Source organism: Panthera leo, chromosome B1 (genome assembly GCF_018350215.1).
Source record: "Panthera leo isolate Ple1 chromosome B1, P.leo_Ple1_pat1.1, whole genome shotgun sequence".
NCBI classification, from domain to species: Eukaryota; Metazoa; Chordata; class Mammalia; order Carnivora; family Felidae; genus Panthera; species Panthera leo.
Window position 1 is genome coordinate 173,526,749 of NC_056682.1, and position 21,038 is coordinate 173,547,786.

The following is a 21,038-nucleotide window of genomic DNA, read 5'->3' on the forward strand; positions in this document are numbered from 1 at the left end:
CTCAGAAACCTTTCCCGGGTTTTCGCACCGATGTTCCGTCCTGTCAGTAGACACGAGAGTCCCTGAGCACACGTTGCATCCATTCCATGTTATTGGACCTTAAATTATAAGCAGTTGTTTTCGCTGTGTTTCTCTGACCGGAGCTCCTTGAGCATAGAAGACATGCTCAGATATTTCACTGCTGGACCAGATTCTTGCCACCAGTCTGGGGAGCGGGCTGCCGTCTTCTCTGTTTCGCAGAGATGAGTAAATGGAGATTTGAGATTTACTGAGGAGTCACCGAGATGGAGAGAGAAGTGAGATGTGTCTCCCGCTCACGGCACAGATGAGGAGAAGCCACTGCTAGATGGGTGTTCCTTGCTCGCAAATGTCCTTTGTCATTATGTGAAATTGCATGTCCTGCATGCTCAGGACCACAGGTAAAAGGAAGGTTTTGTATTTAATCTTTTCTTTTTTTTTTTTTTTTTAACTTTTTCACTGGAGGTCCATCTACTTACAGAGGAAACAAAGGCATCATAAATTGAATATAGGCTTTACTTTTAGTGGGAAATGGGCTGTTTTCTTTTTTTAAAAATGTTTATTTATTTTTGATAGAGAGAGGGAGAGCGCGAGCGGGAGAGAGTGGAGAGAGAGGGGAGACACAGAATCTGAAGCAGGTTCCAGGCTCTGAGCTGTCAGCACAGAGCCTGGTGCAGGGCTTGAGCTCACAAACTGTGAAATCATGACCTGAGCTGAAGTCAGATGCCCAACTGACTGAGCCACCCAGGCGCCCCTTTCAAATGGGCTGTTTTCCAAGAAATTCTTTAGGAATCATCCTTTTGCTTTTAGAGTGACTCTTTGAATAGAGTAATTCAATTTACATGTCATTAAGTTTAAAAATGAATTTTTAAAAGTTTTGGCATGAGGGAGATATTAAGGAAAAATGGATTTTGGTTTCCTAAAAAGACACACAGTAGACAGTTATGCCATTACCCTTCTTAATTGGCCAGATAAGTTTAGCCGAGTGGTTGAAGATTTATAAAGAACCTATGCATAAAATGTCACATGATAGGTAGCGTTAAAAAAAACAAACAACGAACAAAAATCCTTTTCAACATCGGTAACATGCCTTCCTCCCCCGTGCATACATACAAACATAACGTGGCTCTCTGAGATTCCTGTAAGGGGTGGAAGCTTGAAGAATTCACTGGGCTTTCTGTCTCACAATATAGCACCAATCTTCAGTGTTCTAACAGCGCTTCATAGCTGGAAGTCTCCAACACAATCATGTGAATTAACTACAGTATAAAAACAGCAGCCCGGAATTTCCTGGCATTGGTAAAGTGACAGATGGCTAATGAACAGGCACTCCTTCATTTTTCTTTACACGTTTGTGCTATATGCTTGTAGAGCCTTAATTCCTTTGCTGCTTCCTCACTTCTTTCCCAGTTCCTCCTCCCCTACTAAAGGCAAAGCACAAAACAAGCATGGGCAGAAAAAAGAGGCATTGAAATTGCTGGAAGCTAGGTGATAGAGCCAGGAAGCTGGGTTGGTTTTTTTGTTGTTGTTTAATTTTTTTAAATGTTTATTTACTTTTGAGAGAGAAAGTGCGCACGCACGCACACACGCGCACACACACACACACACACACACATGTGCGCGCGTAAATGGGGGAGGGGAAACACAGACTCCGAAGCAGGCTCCAGGCTCTGAGCTGTCCTCACAGAGCCTGACATGGGGCTTGAACCCACGAACCATGACATCATGACCTGAGCCGAAGTCGGACACTTAACCAATTAAACCACCCAGGCCCCCAGGAAGCTGAGTTTTGAGGGTAAAATCTCTTTCACATGCCTGATTGCCAGGTTAGCATCTTAATAGTCTTTGCAGGTAAAACGTGTAGATATTCCCACCATACAGTTCATTAAAAGACAAAGGGCCTTATTTGAGATACTATTAGTTGTTGTGTAGGTATGAAAAATGAAAAACAAACTTGGTTCCTGCCCTCCACAAACTTGTGACTGAGAAGGGAGTGATAAGCGATGAATGCAAACCATTGTAGAATAATGGAGAATGATTTTGGTATAATCCAAGAACTACAAAGTGCTGCGTGGGATCACAGAAGAGGGACTTTCCTTCTGTTGGGAGAGGTGGAAAGGACTTCAACATGCCTAAAGCTTGGCATAAGTAGACCTTAAAGGGAGTGTAGGGGAGGCATGTCCAGCAAGAGGAACAGCCTGTGAGAAGGTATAGAGAGGTAGGACAGGAAAAGTAAGTGCAGGGTTCCTCAGTGAAAATCACATGATGAGACTGGGGGGAGGGGAGGCTGAGGCTAGGCTCTGGAGCTCCTGAAACTCTGCACTTTATTGTGTAGGCAGACCCCAGGCTCTGTGATGTAGTGGCAGAGCCCTAGATGCTGAGCTCAGTAAGCCCGCGGTTTCAGACATGGCCCCAGTACTTCAGCAATTGATATTGCTGTTCTTTCTTCTTGTTTCTTTCACAGTTTTTTTTTTTTTTAACATTTATTCATTTTTGAGAGTGAGACAGACAGAGCATGAGTGGGGGAGGGGCAGAGAGAGTGGGAGACACAGACTCAGAAGCAGGCTCCAGGCTCTGAGCTGTCAGCACAGAGCCCAACACAGGGCTCAAACTCACAGACTACGAGATCACAACCTGAGCTGAAGTCAGATGCTTAACCGACTGAGCCACCCAGGCGCCCCCTCTTGTTGTTGTTTCTAAGTTGCTTCTTTAGAGAGACAGAGATGGAGAGAGAGAGAGAGAGAGAGAGAGGAGGAGGAGGATGGGGGTGGGGGTGGGGAGCAGGGATAAGGAGAATATCTGTTCTTTATACATCTCAGAGTGGTTAGGAGTATCAAATATTGTAGTCCTTTGTAAGTAATAGAAATATGGCACATAGTGTATAGGTTTAATATAATACATATGACACACAGAAACAATTTTTCTAAGTTTAAGGTGTGCTGGGAGATTGGAATCCTAAAGTAAGATCAGTGTACTGTCTTGATGGTGTGAAGGCCAGGAAGTGTTCATTAACAGTAAAAGCTAGCTAATTGTGTATTTGTCTTATGCTCGAGTAAATCCTCTGAAATTGTGCAAATCTGCTTAACTTCTGAATTTTTCATCGTTAAGCATTTATTTTCAGAAGACTGTTGTGATTTCTATTTCTTTCCCCCTATTGTTGGTCAAGTTCTCATTGTTTTCTCTCCAGGTCAGGAGGGCAGTGTTGGCCCATCGATGTATAGAGCAGTCTCTTTAAATAAAACATGCAGATCAGCACTGGGGTGATTTATGAAACCCTGCTTGGCTAAGAGCTTCATCTCCCCGTCATTTCTGGCAAGTCCGTTTTCTTATGTCCCTTGATTTTTTATAATAATGTGACCAAATTGATTTTGGGAGAGGAAAATAATCTGCTTGGAAGTGCTAATATACATTAGGCGAATACACATTATGGAAGTAGTAGTTACCTAGGTGCTGGATGTGGTGTGCCTCAGTTCCTAGGTGGGAGTGGGAAGGGGGACGACAAAGAGAAAGAATTCTTTTGCTGGAATTGACAAAATAGTTTATCTTTTCCACACTGTTCAGTGCTGCATCTTGATATGTAAATGAGTAAGGACTCTAGACTTTGAGTCAATGTGGAATAATAAAACGTATGTGTATTTGTCTTTGTCCCCCGTTCCTGGCACAGAGCTCCTAAAACCCTTAGAATTTTTTCAGAGATAGGAGTGTCTTTTGTTATTCATAATGAGCCCTTTAGCCCTTACCTGAGTTTATGCTAATGAATGGCTCTTGGTGGGCGTCTAGATAGCTTCCGGATGGGGGCTGGTTGCCAGAAGAACCGACAACAGGATTGGAGGGTTGGAACTTTCAGTCCCTTCCTCTCATCTCAGGAAAGGGAGAGGGGTTGGTGATTGAATTAATCAACAATGGCAGTGACTTAATCGGTCATGCCTATGTGAGAAACTTCCATAAAAACTCAGAACTCATGGATGTGCTGGGAGGGTGGTGTGTCTAGAGAAAGTGTGGGAGCTCTGTGTACACCAGCTTACCACCCCTCCCCATACTTTTCCTTATGCATCTCTTTCATTTGTTCCTAAATCCTATATCCTTTATAGTAGAACTGTAATCCTAAGTATTAGCATTTTCCTGAATTCTGTGAATTATTCTAGCAAATTGTTGAACCTGAGAAGATCATGAAAAATCTTGAATTTGTAACTGGTTAACCTGGGGACACCATTTGCAGCCGGCGGCTGAAGTGGGGGCAGTCTTGTGGGACGGAGCCCTTAAGCCTGTGGGGTTTGCACTAACTCCATGTGGTTGGAGTCAGAAATTGAATTGAATTGCAGGACACACAGTTAGTGATGGAGGATTGGTTGTTGGAAAAGTGAAAGTCAAATCTTTCCTCTTTGGAAAAACCAACTCATAATGTTAAAACATTATGCCTGGAGGAATCTCTTAGATAAGGATTCGAAAGGCATTAAAAAAAATAATAGTGGGAGGGGCGCCTGGGTGGCTCAGTTGGTTAAGCATCTGTCTCTTGACTTCAGCTCAGGTCTTGATCTGACGGTTCCTGAGTTTGAGCCCCCGAATCGGGCTCTGTGCTGATAGTACGGAGCCTGCTTAGAATTTTTTCTCCTTTTCTCTCTACCCCCACCCCACTTGTGCTTACTCTTCCTCTCTCAAAATAAATAAATAAAGTTAAAAAAAATTATTAAAAAAATAACAGTGGGAAAGAAAAGAAATCGCCAGGTCAGTGCCTTATTGTTTATGTACTTACATTGTGTTTTACGGTGTAATAAAGTAGAAGTTACATGACTCTGTGGCTTTCTTTGACCTCCTCTCCTGTGGTGCATTGTGTCTGCCTCTAGTTGTGGAAATATCTAGTATGTAAATGTTATGGATTGCAGTTATAAGTAGTCTCCTTACTAAGAGATTTCCAGTATTATGGTTTCTCTCTACCTTATTAATATTACTATTAGGTTGAACCACATGAAATAACCAATATTTGACTGTTTTTGACCTACAGTGACAACAGTTTCATATGATTGAACCTAATGGTAATGCAGGTTTCTTAATTGGCCTTTTATCTTCAGTTTAAAAAAAAAAAAACTGTACTGGTTACCATCAAGACATTTTAGAAAATGCAAGTAGGAAAAGAAAAAAAGTACTCCCACTTTCCACCAGGAAAAGATACAAAACACTAAAAATTAAAATAACTTACAGTCTTACCACACAGAGATAACTAGTGTTACCATTTTGCTCTCTTTTTCTTCAATAAAACTGGGATCATATTTGCTCAAAATCCTACTTTGTGTTTATTTTTTTCACTTAACATTTTTCATTTACAACTGAGATTATTCTAGACAAAAGCTTGTATGGCAAATTTGATCCCTTCACACAAATTGTTTCTATTGTTTTAATAGTCAAAGGGGGTGGTGCCTGGGTGGCTCAGTGGGTTAAGTGGTCCGACTTCGGTTCAGGTCATGATCTCGCGGTTCGTGAGTTCGAGCCCCACGTCGGGCTCTGTGCTGACAGCTCAGAGCCTGGAGCCTGCTTTGGATTCTGTGTCTCCCTCTCTCTCTGCCCCTCGCCTGCTCACACTCTGTCTCCCTGTCTCTCAAAAATAAATATAAAAAATAAAATAAAAAAATTAAAAGAGTCAAAAGAAGGTTTAGGATTTCTGAGTAACCAACAATTTTAAGTGTTAAATGTAGATCAGGATGGCTTTCTGATTTTGCTTCTTATAAATGGTAGCAGGATTTTTTTTTTAATTAGTACTTGATACCAAAAAAAAAAAAAAATAGGTAGATTGACTTAGAGAATAAACTTAAATGCATCGTTCCTTCCCCATGATTGGCTCACTAGGAAAAACCATTCTGTCATTCTAGATTTATTTTTGAATTAGATGAATAATAATTACCCATAGATTTGCTACTTAAGACTAACTCAACCAGAGATGAGCTATGGATAATCCTATTTCGTGGAACTTTACTGAACATCAGAACTGTTAACTCTCACACTTCAGAGGCCCTAGAGCACAGAGAATGGTGTTCTGGAACCAGGCTGCCTTGATTAAATATTATGTCTGCTACTTGCTAGCTGTGTGATCTGATGCAGGTTACCTGACCTCTCTGTGCTCTAGTTTTCATATCTGTGAAATGGGGTTGAAACAAATAGTACCTACTTCCTAGGGTTATTGTAAGGGTTACATGAGTTCATACCTGTAAAGTTCTTGGAACGGTATTTATAGAAAGTACGCATCAACACGTGACTATCATTAATAGTATTTTTCTCTGGGTCTTACCCTTGCTACTTGTTTTGAGAGTTCTTATTTGAGTGTCGTACTAGTGACCTTCATGTTTATTTCTTCCCTTGAAATTCAGCTTCTCTCTGTCTAGGGTTTTCCTGATTACTTCTGTTTAAACTTCACCTCATCTGCCTTTTCCAGAGTGATCTTATTTTCTCTCCCTTAGGCCCTCTTATGCTTTGCTTCTTCTCTCACCGGATGAGAGGTGGCTTCACATCAGAGCATTTCAACTGGGCCGGGGCCTCATCCTCCACCTTTACTCATCTCGGCGTCCCGGTTCCTGTATTCCCAGAAGGCAGGCCGCGTGCCTCTGTTGCAAGAACCTTGCCTGCCCAAGTGTGACTAATGGGAAAATCCTGTGTTTAGGACTTTTGTAGCTTTCTGTTTAATTATGCTCCTTTTCCTGTTCCTGGAAGGAAGAGAAGCGCTTGCTGGGCCAGGGTGGGGGTTGCAGCGGCCACGGCCCCACGGTGCTGCCTTGGGAGCCCCGTTAGGGCAGCCGCTCCCTCACCTGAAGGCCTTATGCAGTGATTTTTGTCCCACACATTTAACACCACTTCCTCCGGTGTGGCTCCTGTGGTTCACTGTCTTTTCCTGTGTGTTGGTTTTTATCCCCGGCTGAGACGTAAGCTTGGAGAGGCTCGCGGCCTTTACACTCACTACCACGGATAACAATCATCGCAGCAATTAAAACAAACATTTATTAGGCGCTTACTCTGTGCTGGTCACTTGGGTAAACCCGAGTTCATCTCATTTCATGCTCAGAACCAATTCTGTTGTTCTCTGCGTTTTAGGGATGAGGAAACTGAGGCACAGGGAAGTGAACTGACTTAGCTGTGGTCCCGGAGCTAAGAAGCAAGGTGCAGGAACTCAGTGCAGCTAAGAACAAGCTGGCTTCCGCTTTTGCCTCTTTCTTAGCAGGAGCAGCTTCGGTGCAGAGCTTGGGCCCTGCCGCGGACCTCGGTTCGAATCCTGGCCATTCCCCGGATGAGTGACCTTGACTTCAATATTTTGTTCTTTAACATGTCCTCATTTCTAAGATGGGTTTGATAATAACACCTGCCTCAGAATCATGACAAGTAAAAAAAAAAAAATGTGAGTAGAAATGCCAGGCACATAAATAAGTACTCGGTAAAGCTTCCGTGCTGTTAGCGGCTGGTGGTAGAGTGGATGAACTTCCCTGAGGCCTTGAATGTGGGATTGGTGAACCCAAACACTCCACAGGAGAATCAATCTCTCTGCCTATCTGCCTCTGCCAGTCTTCCTCCGTGAAGCCCTTGCGTGGCTCCTGCCGGTTCAGTGACACCTGTTGTTTTCCCACGTGGTTAGTTTGTGTCATCTTCTGGGTGGAAACTGCTTGGCTGAACTCCGACCCTGGCAGGGACAGATTGTGCCAGAAACCAGGGACCTAGAAGGTCCCAGAGGCCTGGTCCTCTGTGCCAGCTCCCTGTCTGTAGAGCTCTGGAAGAGCCGCGGGTTCCTAAGGGACCCCCTTCCCTCACCCCCACTCTTGCTGTTTTTCTGGTGGAAACAGGCTACCTGGGCTTGTCCTCTTCTGCCTGTTCGGTGGTTTTGTCCTGACACTTGCCGTTCGCTTTCTCCCACAGTTTAAATAATTTCTTTCTTGTTTTTTTTTTTTTTAATGTTTTTTTCACTTATTTTTGAAGGAGAGAGAGAGAGACAGAGCATGAGCTGGGGAGGAGCAGAGAGAGAGAGGGAGACACAGAATTAGAAGCAGGCTCCAGGCTCTATGCTGTCAGCACAGAGCCCGACGCGGCTCTCAAACTCACGAACCGTGAGATCATGACCCAAACCGAAGTCGGACACTCAACCGACTGAGCCACCCACGTGCCCCTAAATAATTTCTAACCTAGTCCCTGCTTGGCCTTTTGCAAGGAATATACACCAACAGATCTGTTAGGAATTGCAACCCTGTGAGAAGTGGGCAGTGGCTTTGGAAAGGGTATGTAAACTCCTCTCCTGTGTACCGTCCCTTTACCGATCTAGTAATTTGGAATGGAATGGAGTCCTGTGAAAATCTCCTTCAGGGCCAGTTCCCCAGGCTGGGGTTAGGAATGTGCTGTTTGTGGCCTCCTTTGGAATCTCTGCTAACTGGAACCTTCTGTTGATTCCAATGAGCCCGGGGGCTTGCTGGTAGATTAACATCGTTCAGAAAGGGCTGACCCAACAAGTGTGTAAAACTACAGGGTATATCAGTTGTCCAGCTCTGAAAATATTTATATTTTTTTAACAAACTGTCAGTATTTGGCAAATGGGTGTGTAAGTACACTGGACATTCTGTCCTACAAATAGCATCTTGACAAAACTGCTGGTCAGGTTACAGGGAGAGTGGACACTCAGTTACCCAGGAGCCCTTCTGGGAGGGGGTAGAATCTGCTTTCCCAGTTTTGCAGGGACCACCTGACAAATGGTTAAGGTGCTCACACCCTATCCTGGGAGGTGTGATAGGTAGGAGGCAGGACACCGCCCCCTCCAGCTGGGGAGACAGGTGTGTGTGACTTAAACCGGGGTTTTCCTGTGAGTTCTATTTCACATTTGGGTTTCCTAGCTTGGACCACAGTCCTGTGGCCGGGTGACGTGTGCTGTGTGAAGGGCGTGGGGAAGCTGTCAGCAGGTGTGAGTCGTGGTTCTTCTTTCTGGCTCTTTTCTCTGCCTCTACCCAGTGATGTCATGTTAGGCCACTGTGGGTTTACTTGCAAAATGAGGATCTCACCCACCCTCTTGGCTATCTCCTTGGGATTAGGGATTTCTTTTCTTTTTAAAAAATATTTATTTATTTTTGAGAGAAAGAGAGAGAGAGGAAGAATGAGCACGAGCTGGGGAGGGACAGAGAGAGAGAGGGAGACACCGAGTCTGAAGCAGATTCCAGGCTCTGAGCTGTCTGCACAGGGCCCCGATGCAGGGCTTGAACCCATGAACCATAAATGACCTGAGTGGATGTCGCACACTTAACCGACTGAACCACCCAGTTAAAAACCCACAGAGGTTTTGATAAAATAACGAATGTAAAAGTATCAAGTGTCATTTGGATAGGAAATTTTATATCTTGTATGGTGTCTCTAGCTGATGTGTATGATTGAAGATTTTCCTCCTCTTGTCCTTTGCTTTCTTTCCCTTCCTGCCTTCTTTATCTGAAAGATTTTTAGATGCCACGGAACTAACACTGTTAGAACAAATTATGTTTGTGCCAAGTATTGAATTGCTTCTAAGTACAATACTTTGGGATAATAATGTGAAAACATACGTATGTGAACAAGATGATTTTCAACAGACAGGAAAAAAATTTCCTTTCCTTTTCACAGTTGTGGAGGGGTAAAACAGTTATACTTTAGAGTGGTCTTTGGCCTTTGTAGTTAAAAGTTAATATTGGGTAATTTTTATGCTGCTGGGATGTTTTTTTAAAAAAATTAATTGATTACAAATTTCACCTTGCTATAACTGGCTTTAATTATTCTTTCATGAAGAAGATTTTTACATTAGAAAAAGATGCATGAAGATTTCAGTATTTATTATATATACTAGGATCATTTTAAGAGAGGCAGCCTTTTAGGGTTTCAGGGAATTACAGTGGATGGATGTGGACCTGGGCCCCAGCCCGGCTCTGCCTTCAGTTGATGATGGTTTAACCTGCCTGTTTACTGTGAGGTGTGTGTCACTAGCTAAAACTGAAGGCCACCTCCCCTCTTACAGGCACTATTAGTGGCTAAGAGTGAGGGGCCTGGAGGGTAATGAGAGGACCTACCTTACAGATGTTGTGGAAATGAAATGACTTTGTACATGAGGCTTCCGGAACAGTGCCTGCCATACTGTGAACACTCAGTAAATGCTGCCATCACAGTTATTTTAATGTAGCAGCTTATTTCTCATAACATACCACTTGTCAAAAAGGATCCAAAGTGAAGATTAGATTTCTGAAGTTTTGTTGCTTAAAAGTCACTTGAAACAGATGACTTTTTAAAAATTCCATTGCTTTCTTGTTTGGACAGAATTTACAATTCAAAAGGTGCAGAAAGGGGAAGAAAAAAAAAAAGTGTCTCTCTAAACTTGTTCTCCAGCCATCTAGCTCCTCCCCAGAAAACAGACAGTGCTCTCAGTAGGTAAAGACTTTTAAATTTTAAAAATCCCCAGACTGGTGACACTTGAAAATAGCAAAAGACGAGGAGGGGCAGGGGAACGGGGAGACGGAAAAAGAGTAGGAGAGGATTCAGCAGGGGCCTGCGCTGTGGAGCCCTCCTGTCCCTGTAGCAATCACGAGCATTGCCCTTGCTTACACCCCTCTCTGAGGACCCCAAGATGTGCCCTGCAGCTCAGGGCCCACTGGCATCGCTTCAGCCTTCTCTGCCTTGGGGCCATGTGTGGTGGCTTCCTCGCCTGTGTCCCAGGGCAGATGCTGGTGAGTTGACCTTGCTCCGGTCTGGGGTGAGGCCAGGTCAGATGAACCTTCTGTTGTATTCTGAATACAGACCATTGTTTGAAGGACTCTGGAAGGTTCAGGAAGAGTCCAGAAGTTGAGTTCCTTAGCTTCTCTAAACACTGGGATCCTAAAGTTAATCCTCTCCCAAGGAGCAGCTGTGGGGTTGTGGCTGTTGTCTGTGTTCAATCTTTTGATGCCCTTGGGGAATTGTGTTTGGTCAGGGAGTTCTGTAGCCTTCAGAAGTAACTTCAAATGGTAAATCTGACAGTTTTGGAGAATGTTGGGGACTTTCTCTGACTCTGCAGTTTTCCCCTTCTAGTTTCATTTGAAATCTATGATGATAAATATTTATAATTTCCATCATTATTTTAAGCATCTTTGTGTCTTTATATTGACCTCACCCTAGTTTCAGCCCTTTGTTCTGGTAACTAGCTTGGGTTCAGGAGTGATTCAGTTTTGTCCCCCATTCTCCTGCCTGTCAGGAATGTTTGTTCCCTTTTTATCCAGCCAAATTCAGTTTTTCTTTTGAAGCCTAATGTAAAGTCCCTTTTCTTCCTGGATCACACGAATTACTTCCCTTCCCACACCTGTAGTACATATACAAAGGAAGCGAAGCTTAAGGATGGGTTGTGCTCCAAACATTCCTTTTTGAGTAATTGGGTTGGAGATTCAAATGTATTTTCCCATTAAAAAATAATAATAGGCTCCTACAAAGGGTATTTAAAAATGATTAAGTGGGATTTTGTGAGTTTTTCTTTTTTTTTTTTAATGTTTATTTATTTTTGAGAGAGAGAGAGCAGGAAGGAGGTAGAGAGAGAGAGGGAGAGAGACAATCCCAAGCAGGCTCCACACTGTCAGCCTGGAGCCTGATGGGGTTCGAACCTACCAACCGTGAGATCATGACCTGAGCTGAAACCAAGAGTTGGACACTCAACCAAATGAGCCACTCAGGTGCCCCATTTTTTTTTCTTAATATGGAACATTTTACTCTTTTTTTTTTATTACACTCCCTTTTATTTTTGAGGGAGAGAGAGAGAGAGAGAGAGAGCGAGCATGAGTGGGGGAAGGGCAGAGAGAGAGGGACAGATGATCCAAAACAGGCTCTGTGCTGACAGCAGTGAGCCTGATGTGGGGCTCAAACTCACGAACTGCGAGATCATGACTTGAGCTGAATGAAGTCGGATGCTCAACCGAGCCACCCAGGCGCCCCCCTTTGCAAACTTTTTTTTTTTTTTTTTTTTTAATTTTTTTTTTTTTCAACGTTTTTTATTTTTTTATTTTTGGGACAGAGAGAGACAGAGCATGAACGGGGGAGGGGCAGAGAGAGAGGGAGACACAGAATCGGAAACAGGCTCCAGGCTCCGAGCCATCAGCCCAGAGCCTGACGCGGGGCTCGAACTCACGGACCGCGAGATCGTGACCTGGCTGAAGTCGGACGCTCAACCGACTGCGCCACCCAGGCGCCCCTTAATTTTTTTTTTTAACGTTTATTTATTTTTGAGACAGAGAGAGACAGAGCATGAATGGGGGAGGGTCAGAGAGAGGGAGACACAGAATCTGAAACAGGCTCCAGGCTCTGAGCTGTCAGCACAGAGCCTGACGTGGGGCTCGAACTCACGGACCGCGAGATCATGACCTGAGCCGAAGTCGGACGCTTAACCGACTGAGCCACCCAGGGGCCCCGCAAACTTTTAATATCCAAATTGAAAGAATCGTAAAGTGGGCACCTGTATATTAACCACTTGGATCCAACATTTTGCCATATCCGCTAGCTGATCCTATCTAGCTAGCTATCCATCCTTCCTTGCTGGACCATTTGAGATCAAGATGCAGACATTGTTACATTTCTCCCTAAATACCTGTATCATTCATCTTGTGGGATTTAGGACTTCCTTCTACATAACCACAGTACCATCATTATACCTGAGAAAATAAACAATGCATCTCTAATCCTGCCTTAACCCAGTTTCCTCAGTTGTCCTCAAAATATACTTTATAGCTGTTTTGAAATTTTTTTATTGATTAAATTTCTGAGCCAGGCTCCAGTCAAGGTTTACTTATTGTGTATTTGGTTATATTCGTTTCTAACAAAAGCGAACATTTGGCCAAGGACTGGGGAAGGGAAGAAACTTTCTTGGCCACAGGCAATATTTTGAAATCTTTGGCTACTCGTCCCTCCCTGTTTCCCTCTCCCACAGGTCTGGGGTGCTGCTGAGCTCTCCGTTTTGGCATCCTCCAAGGTACCGCTGATCTCACACAGGTATTAGCAGAAGCCTCAGGGACAGCTGCGTTTTCCAAGGGACGTCTTAGCGGAAGGCTTCTGAAAACCAGGGATTCATAGCTGGGCATTGCTGATTTATGCACGATTTGCTGGGGAAGGTGTCTCGGCCCCTGTCTATTCCCAGAATGGTCTTCATTGTCCCGAATCAGAGTTCTGTGCTCCAGTGTCATGGAACATTTCAAGGACTTTGACAAAATAATGGTAACTGAGTGACTGGGTGCACTGTCATGGGTGGGTGGACACTGGGCGGCGGGATCCTATCTGGATGTCCCCTCCCTGCCTGGTCACAGATTCAGAGTGGGGGTGGGGAGGGCTGTAGCAACTGTTTATCTGGAAGTTGTATAGAAGCTGGCGGTGGCCTGAAGTTTCACTACAAAGTTTAGCACTTATTTATATACTGACTTCCATTGTCTTTCCAGTTTCCCTTTGAGCTCATTTGTTCTCCCCATTCATTCTAAGCTTTTTAAAAATGTGTCTGCATAGATGCTCTGTCTCAATAACTGGCACTGTCAGGGATGGTCTTAAAAGCTCTGTGACTTTGGTTTTATCTCTGTAGCCAAAAATAGAAATAATTTGGGGATGATTTAGTTTTGTAGAATTTGTTATGTATTTGCCCCTATCATTAGTGTATGTAATTGATTTAAACTGTGTTTCGACAATTAACTTAATAAAGCAGGTCGTTTTGCAGAAGCTCGTAGATCAATCATGCTAAAGTGGTTTTTGAGAAGCTGCATGTGGGCTGGTCGCGAGCACCTGCCTGGTTTTCACGCAGGCTCTTACCAGTTTTTAACTGTGTGACTTTGGACTCCCCGAATCTGCGATTCCCCTTCTATAAAAGGATAGTACCCACCTCGTAGAGATTTGAAACCCTTGGGGCCCAAGGCTGAAACTTTACAAATGTAATCCACTGCTTCAGAAGCCGAATCAAGGGGCTCCTGCCCATGTGGCTCAGTCGGTTAGGCGTCCGACTCATGATTTTGGCTCAGGTCACGATCTCATGGTTTCATGAGTTCGAGCCCCACGTCGGGCTCTGTGCTGGCAGCATGGAAACTGCCTGGGATTCTCTCTCCTTCTCCCTCTGCCCCTCCCCCAGCCAATGCTATCTTTGTCCCTTTCAAAATAAATAAACTTAAAAAAAAAAAAGAAATCTGATCAAATACATCAATGCTTATGCAGCACACTCACCGGAATAGAGGTCATATATAGCTTCACATCAGAGCAGAACAGGTGTGGCCACCAATGTGCTTCTCAGATTTGGTTTTGCTATGAAGTGAAGCATAAAAGTTTTTGTTCTCAGGGCTTTTTGGATTTTGCCTGATGGACACAACAGGGTCAGCTTTTGTTTTTTATCTCCAGTCACGCTTTGCGGATGGGGCTGGAGAAGGTTGGGAACGTGGAGAGCCATGGAGAACCGTTGGCTGCAGCTCATAATTTTTCAGCTGAGCAGACTGAGGTCCACAGAGGTAAAGCGACTTGTTCAGATCACAGAGGTAGCCAGTGGCAAAGCTGAATGAAGAAAAACCCTTTTAGGGAAATGTACGTCTATTGATCTTCATAATCTAGACCAAAAATAGACTGCTCTTGGGCACCGTGATTTGAATCTTCACTAAAAACAAAATAGGGCGTGTGTGTGTTTAAAAGTGATTTTCCAGCCAGGCTTCGTGTGGGTTATCTATATACCGGCCAGTGCCTTTTCCATCACTGAGCTGTCAGGTCACCCTGCTGGGAAACCCTAGATTCTGAGAATGTGTACCCTTTCCTGATAAAAGTGGAAGGATACCTATCAGAACCATCAAAATGTCCCTTGGTTGGAGCAAAGCTGCTTGGGAGAGGTCACAAGGACCTCCTTATCTGTAGTCTCTGGTTATTAGCTTCGTCTTCCCCATTGTTTAGCAACCTCGAGCAATGCCCACTGGGTTTGAGGAATGCCATTTCCAGGCTTCTCAGCTCCTCTGACCACCGAGGTCAGTTGGAAATACAAGTATTATTTAGAAACAAGCTAAAAATCTGCTTTTGATTTTGGGGATTGACTTGGAACCATTTCTTCAGAGCTCTTCCTCAGTTCCTTGCCATCTGCAGGCTTTTTTTTTTTTTTTTTTTTTTTTTTTATCACGTCTTCTTTTGTGACCTTCTTAATGAGATGTTGGCAAGTCACAATACATAGTGGGTCCTCAAAATGCAATGAAGAAACCAAACCTGGCTGGGTCTAGGAAAAATCCAAAGGATTTTGATAAACACTGGCTTTTGTTAAACATTTTTTTACTTGCGATGTTGCTGAAGGGAATCACATTCCTCATCGAGAGCCAAGAACTCCCTGCTTTGGTGGGCTTGCTGTGTGCAGGACAAACTCCAGATGAGGCGATGGGCTTCTTTTTGAAGAGGCTGAGTGGACCTGGGTTGTGGCCTGGGTCAGATTTTGGAGTGGGGAGGGAGGTCAGAGACGGGGACAAAAAGCAGTTTCGTATTTGTTCATTAGTGCTGGGCATTTTTAAAACCTATCCTACTTCCTGCTGCGATAATTGGAAACCACGGTTTTGAAGTTTGGGGAGTCTTTACTCTAAGTTGTGAAATAGGAGAGCAAACCAGCATTTAGCATTTTGACAGAGACGTAGCTAAATGATAAAATATTGTTGAAAGAGAACTAATTAAAATATACCTTAAACAGGCATTTGTACTTGGATGGTGCCCAGTTACATATAGGGGCGGTTTTACGTATGTGGAGACCCAGGCTTCCAGAAGGTAAGAGGAAACAATAGAAAGGCAAGCAGCATCCAGACGGACTGGTTTGAATTGAGGCACGGCCACCAAGTAGCGGGGTGACCTTGGGATGGTTGCTGTACGTTTCTGTGCCTCCTTTCCCCATCTGTAATGTGGGGATAGACCTCTAACTCGGCCCTAAGTTTGTCGTGAAGATCTGATGCTTAGCTTAGCGTTGGCTCCTAAATGCTCTGTAAATGTGGTAGTTATTGTTGTCAGTGGTAACAGAGAAATAAACCACTCTGAGCCACACTTCCATCTCTTCTGGAACACCATCTCCCCCAAAACAGTTCCCTTCCTAGTTTACTATGGCCCTGTATGCTTTTGGTTCTGACTCTGATCACTGGTCCCTTACTGTGCTGGGCTTTCCAGCTTGTGTGGACCTCTCCACATGGGCTAGCCTTGCTGGAGATTTGGGGTGCTCCTCTCGGCTGTGCCCTGAGTGCCTGTGCACAGCCCTCTCCTGTTCCTCTCCTGTTCGCTCAGTCTCTCCGCCAGGCCCACCTGCTGCCCCCAGATCTCAACAGATGTCATCTCTTCCTATTTATTCTGAGAGAAAATGGAGGTGTCATGCACCTTGTGCCCTCAACTTCCTTCAGCCCACTATTGAGGTCTCTAACTCACAGACCCCCTGATTCAGGAAGAAGTGAATTTTTTTTCCCCCTATTCCAGTATTTAATCTGTCTGCCTGTGGAAATCTCCTCAAGGCTACCACTCCTTATTCCCTCTCAGTCTCTTCCTTTTGCCCTTTTCGTATGTAAATACATTGGTTTCAGCCGCTTAAAAACAAAACAAAACTCCAAACAGAAATTTCTTCCTCTCACCCTGAAGGTGAACTACCCTACCCTTTTTGTGCTTCTACTGGGCTTTTAGAAGGGGTACACTGAGCTCAGTCTCTCTTCTTCAACCCAGGAAATCGAGTCTTACATTCTGGTCTACTGAAAAACTGCTGTCCAAGGCCACGAAGATCTATTTTCCTTCCAATTTAATTTATTTTTTCATTGTATGTATGTATTTATTTATTTTGGGATTTTGAAGTTTACTTCAAGAAACTACAGAAAAACAGGAAGTAAAGTACAAGGAGAAAGTTTAAAAAATTCCAAGCAGCTTCTTAAATTAGAAACTAATGGTTTCCCATGAGTCCTTAGAAACTTCTATGTTGCCTGACTTGTCTCAGTTCTTCTCAATTCTTTTTCTAAAGAGTCTTCTCAGGTTGTTTGTTTCTTGTTTCTTTTTTTAAAGTGTGTTAAGAACATTTAACATGAGATCAGCCCTCTTAACAAAGTTTTAAGTGCATGATACAGTATTGTTAACAGCAGGAACAATGCTGTGCGGCAGGATAGAAACATTATACCCATTCAATAGCAGCTACCCATTTTCTCCTCCCCCCACTCCAGGCAATCACCATTCTACTCTCTGTTTCTATAAATTTGACTATTTTAGATTGCTCATAAAGTGGAATTATGCAGTGTTTGTCGTTCTGTGACTGGCTTTTTTCACTTAGGTACATTTTTTCACTAATGCCCTCCTGGACCATTTATACTGTTGTCTATGGCAGGATTTCCTTTTTTTTTTTTTAAATTTTTTTAAATGTTTATTTATTTGTGGGGGGGGGGGGGAGAGTGAGCGGGGGAGGAGCAGAGAGAGAGCAAGACACAGAATCTGAAGCAGGCTCTAGGCTCCGAGCTGTCAGCACAGAGCCCGACATGCAGCTCGAACTCATGGACCGTGAGATTGTGACCCGAGCTGAAGTCAGACGCTTAACCAACTGAGCCACCCAGGCGCCCCTGGATTGCCTTCTTTTTTAAGGCTGAAAGGGATTTGGTTGTATATGTACACCATCTTTTCTTTATCTATTTAGCCATTGGTGAACACTTAGGTTATTCCATATCTTGGCTATTGTAAATAATACTTGCAGTGAATATGGGAAGCAGTTATCTCTTTAAGATCCTGATTTCAGTCCTTTTGGGTAAATAGGATAAGTTGGACTGCTGGATCATATGGTAGTTCTATTTTTAACTTTTTGAGGAACTTATTGTTTTACATAGTGGCTGCACCAATTTTCCATTTCCTTCCTATTTTAGTTGCTCTCTCTTGCAGCTTCTGACCTTGCTGACTGCTCATTCCTTTTGGAAACTCTATCCTCTGTTCTAGGGTAGAACCCTGGCTTCTCTCCCTCAGCTTCCTCATGGAGTGGATCCGGTTTCTCACTGGATATTTCCATCTGGTTGTCCCCATGTTCAAAACTGAACTCGTGATAGCGTCCTCTCCATGCCGAATATATTAGTTTTCTTGGGCTGCTGTCGCAAAGTACCACAAACTGGGTGGCTTAAAAAAGCCTCACAGTTCTGGAGGCTGGAATTCCAAGATCAAGACCGGCAGAGTTGCTTCCTTCTGAGGGCTGTGAAAAAGAATCTATTTCATGCCTCTCTCCTAGCTTCTGGTGGTTTCATGGAAGTCTTTGGCCTTTAGAAGCATCACCCCATCTCTGCCTGTATCTCCACATTGTGTTTTCCCTTTGTACCTGTCTGGCTCCACATTGCTCCTTTGATAAGGACAAGTGGGATTTGAGTCCACTGTAATGACCTCATTTTAATTTGATTACCTTTGTAAAGACCCTGTATTTTAATAAGGTCACATTCTGAAGTACTTGGGATACTTCAACATTTGAATTGGGAGGGAGGTAAAATTCAACACATCACACCAAGCAAGCTTCCTTTTCTTTAAAGTTATTTCCCATCTTTTTTTTTTTTTTTTTTTCAGAGCATCTTTTCTTTTTTTTTTTTTTTTCCAATATATGAAGTTTATTGTCAAATTGGTTTCCATACAACACCCAGTGCTCATCCCAAAAGGTGCCCTCCTCAATACCCATCCCCCACCCTCCCCTCCCTCCCACCCCCCATCAACCCTCAGTTTGTTCTCAGTTTTTAACAGTCTCTTATGCTTTGGCTCTCTCCCACTCTAACCTCTTTTTTTTTTTTTTTTTTTCCTTCCCCTCCCCCATGGGTTTCTGTTAAGTTTCTCAGTATCCACATAAGAGTAAAAACATATGGTATCTGTCTTTCTCTGTATGGCTTATTTCACTTAGCATCACACTCTCCAGTTCCATCCACGTTGCTACAAAGGGCCATATTGCATTCTTTCTCATTGCCACGTAGTATTCCATTGTGTATATAAACCACAAGTTCTTTATCTATTCATCAGTTGATGGACATTTAGGCTCTTTCCATAATTTGGCTATTATTGAGAGTGCCGCTATAAACATTGGGGTCCAAGTGCCCCTATGCATCAGTACTCCTGTATCCCTTGGGTAAATTCCTAGCAGTGCTATTGCTGGGTCATAGGGTAGGTCTATTTTTAATTTTCTGAGGAACCTCCACACTGCTTTCCAGAGCGGCTGCGACATCAATGTCCACTATGTTATCAAGCAGAAACTTGGGCATCATCCTTATCGAGTCACTTGCCCTTATATGAACTTGGGATTCAGAGCTTGTAGAACTTGAAGGCAAAATTTTGGAAGAGGAAACTTCATAGCATCCAACAGTTTCCCAGAGGGGTCTGTGATTCCCAAATGGCTGACCACCTCTGTTTTGTATCTTTTTTTTTTTTTCCTAAGGTGTCTACCACTTTAGTACAAAAGTAATATGTACATATGAATTTTAGAAAATTATAGATAAGTATAAAAATAAAATTTAAAATTATTCTATTATTCAGTTACCTGAAATCACTTAATATTTTGGTCACTGCTTTGTACATTTTATGCCTTCTTGCATTTTTAAAAAACTAGTTGGACCATACTGTATGTAAGATGTTGAATCAAGCCTTTTATATTCAACATTGTATCTTAAGTGTTTTCTCATGTCTTCATGAAATATTTATAGTTTTAAATGATGCATATTATTCCATCAAATGGGTGGATAATGATTGACTTAGATATTTTCTTACTATCCCATGATCAAAATTCATATTGTTGCCATTTTTTGTTTTATAGAGAGTGTGGCGACCACTTTTGCTATTCAATTGGATTCAGATAATTTGTTTGTAATTCAGATATAACTCAGCTGGGGAGAAAGAGAAAGATGGTCAATGTCTCTAAACAAGTCTTTAGTGTAAACTGAAGGAAAACTAAATTTGCCTAAGTTAACAATGTTTTAAGGCATTATTTGTGAATAGTTACTTTAATTTTAAAGTTATTTTTATGGAATTGCTATGGTAGGTCACAGTAGATTCTCAAGTCAACTGCTTTTTAGCAGTTCTTTGTAGTCTATAACAGGGCTGTCCAACAACTTTTGGAGATGATGAAAATGTTCTTAAAATTTTTTTTAATGTTTATTTATTTACTTTTGAGAGAGAGAGAGAGAGAGAGCGCAAGCAACAGAGGGACAAAGAGCAGGAGACACAGAATCCGAAGCAGGCTCAAGGCTCTGAGCTGTCAGGACAGAGCCTGATGTGGGGCTCAAACTCACAAACCATGAGATCATGACCTGAGCTGAAGTCTGATGCTTAACCGACAGAGCCACCTGGGGGCCCCAAAAATGTTTTTTATCTGACCTGCCCAGTATGGTAGCAATTAGTCCCATGTGACTACTGAACGCTTAGAATGTGATTAATGCAACTGAAGAACTGGATTTTTAATTTTACATCATTTTTATTGGCTTACATTTAAAATGTTTATTTTTGAAAGTGAGAGAGAAAAAGATCATGCATGTGAGCAAGGGAGGGGCAAAGAGACAGGGAGAGAGAGAATCCCAAGCAGGCTCCATGCTGTCAAGTGCAGAGCTCAACGCAGGGTTCTATCTCATAAACCATGGATCATGACCTCAGCAGAAGTCAAGAGTCAGATGCTTAACCAACTGAGCCACCCAGGCGCCCCTTAATTGACTTAAATTTAAATAGCTACTTGTGGCTAGTGGCCACCATGTTGGATAGTACAGTTCTATCAAGGTGGTGAGTAAACACTTTTACAATGCGTACGTCTTCCTAAACACTCTTCTAAGTGCTTTACATATTAATGTATTTAATCCTTACGATGACTCCATGAAGTAGTCTTCTATTTCTATTTGGTGTATAACAATTTACCTCAAAGCTTCGTGGCTCAAAACAACAACAGTCACTCATTTTGCTTAGAAATCTACAACTTGTCAGGATTCAGAAGCAGCTCATGTTTGTTCCATGCATCACTAGCTGGGGCTCACGGGTCTACTTCTAAGATACTCAGTTACAGAGTTGGCAAGTAGATGACTGTTATTGGGTTCTTTTCTTGA

The 21,038-nt window shown here is 43.0% G+C and overlaps 1 protein-coding gene across 4 annotated transcripts in view; it reads left to right on the forward strand.

Annotated features, from left to right (window-relative positions):
• The window catches only part of RELL1 (RELT like 1), a 69,719-nt gene that overhangs the window by 9,574 nt on the left and 39,107 nt on the right, over window positions 1–21,038 (forward strand). For 2 of the 4 annotated variants that reach the window (XM_042936636.1, XM_042936637.1), the window contains exon 1: window positions 14,117–14,480. The exons of 1 other annotated variant lie outside the window; for it this stretch is intronic. In XM_042936636.1, the coding sequence (XP_042792570.1) occupies window positions 14,387–14,480 (94 nt within the window). In that variant the 5' untranslated portion in view covers window positions 14,117–14,386. Of the gene's footprint in view, window positions 1–14,116; window positions 14,481–15,682; window positions 15,757–21,038 lie in introns of those variants that run through there. One more of the 4 variants, XM_042936640.1, reaches the window with a different exon arrangement.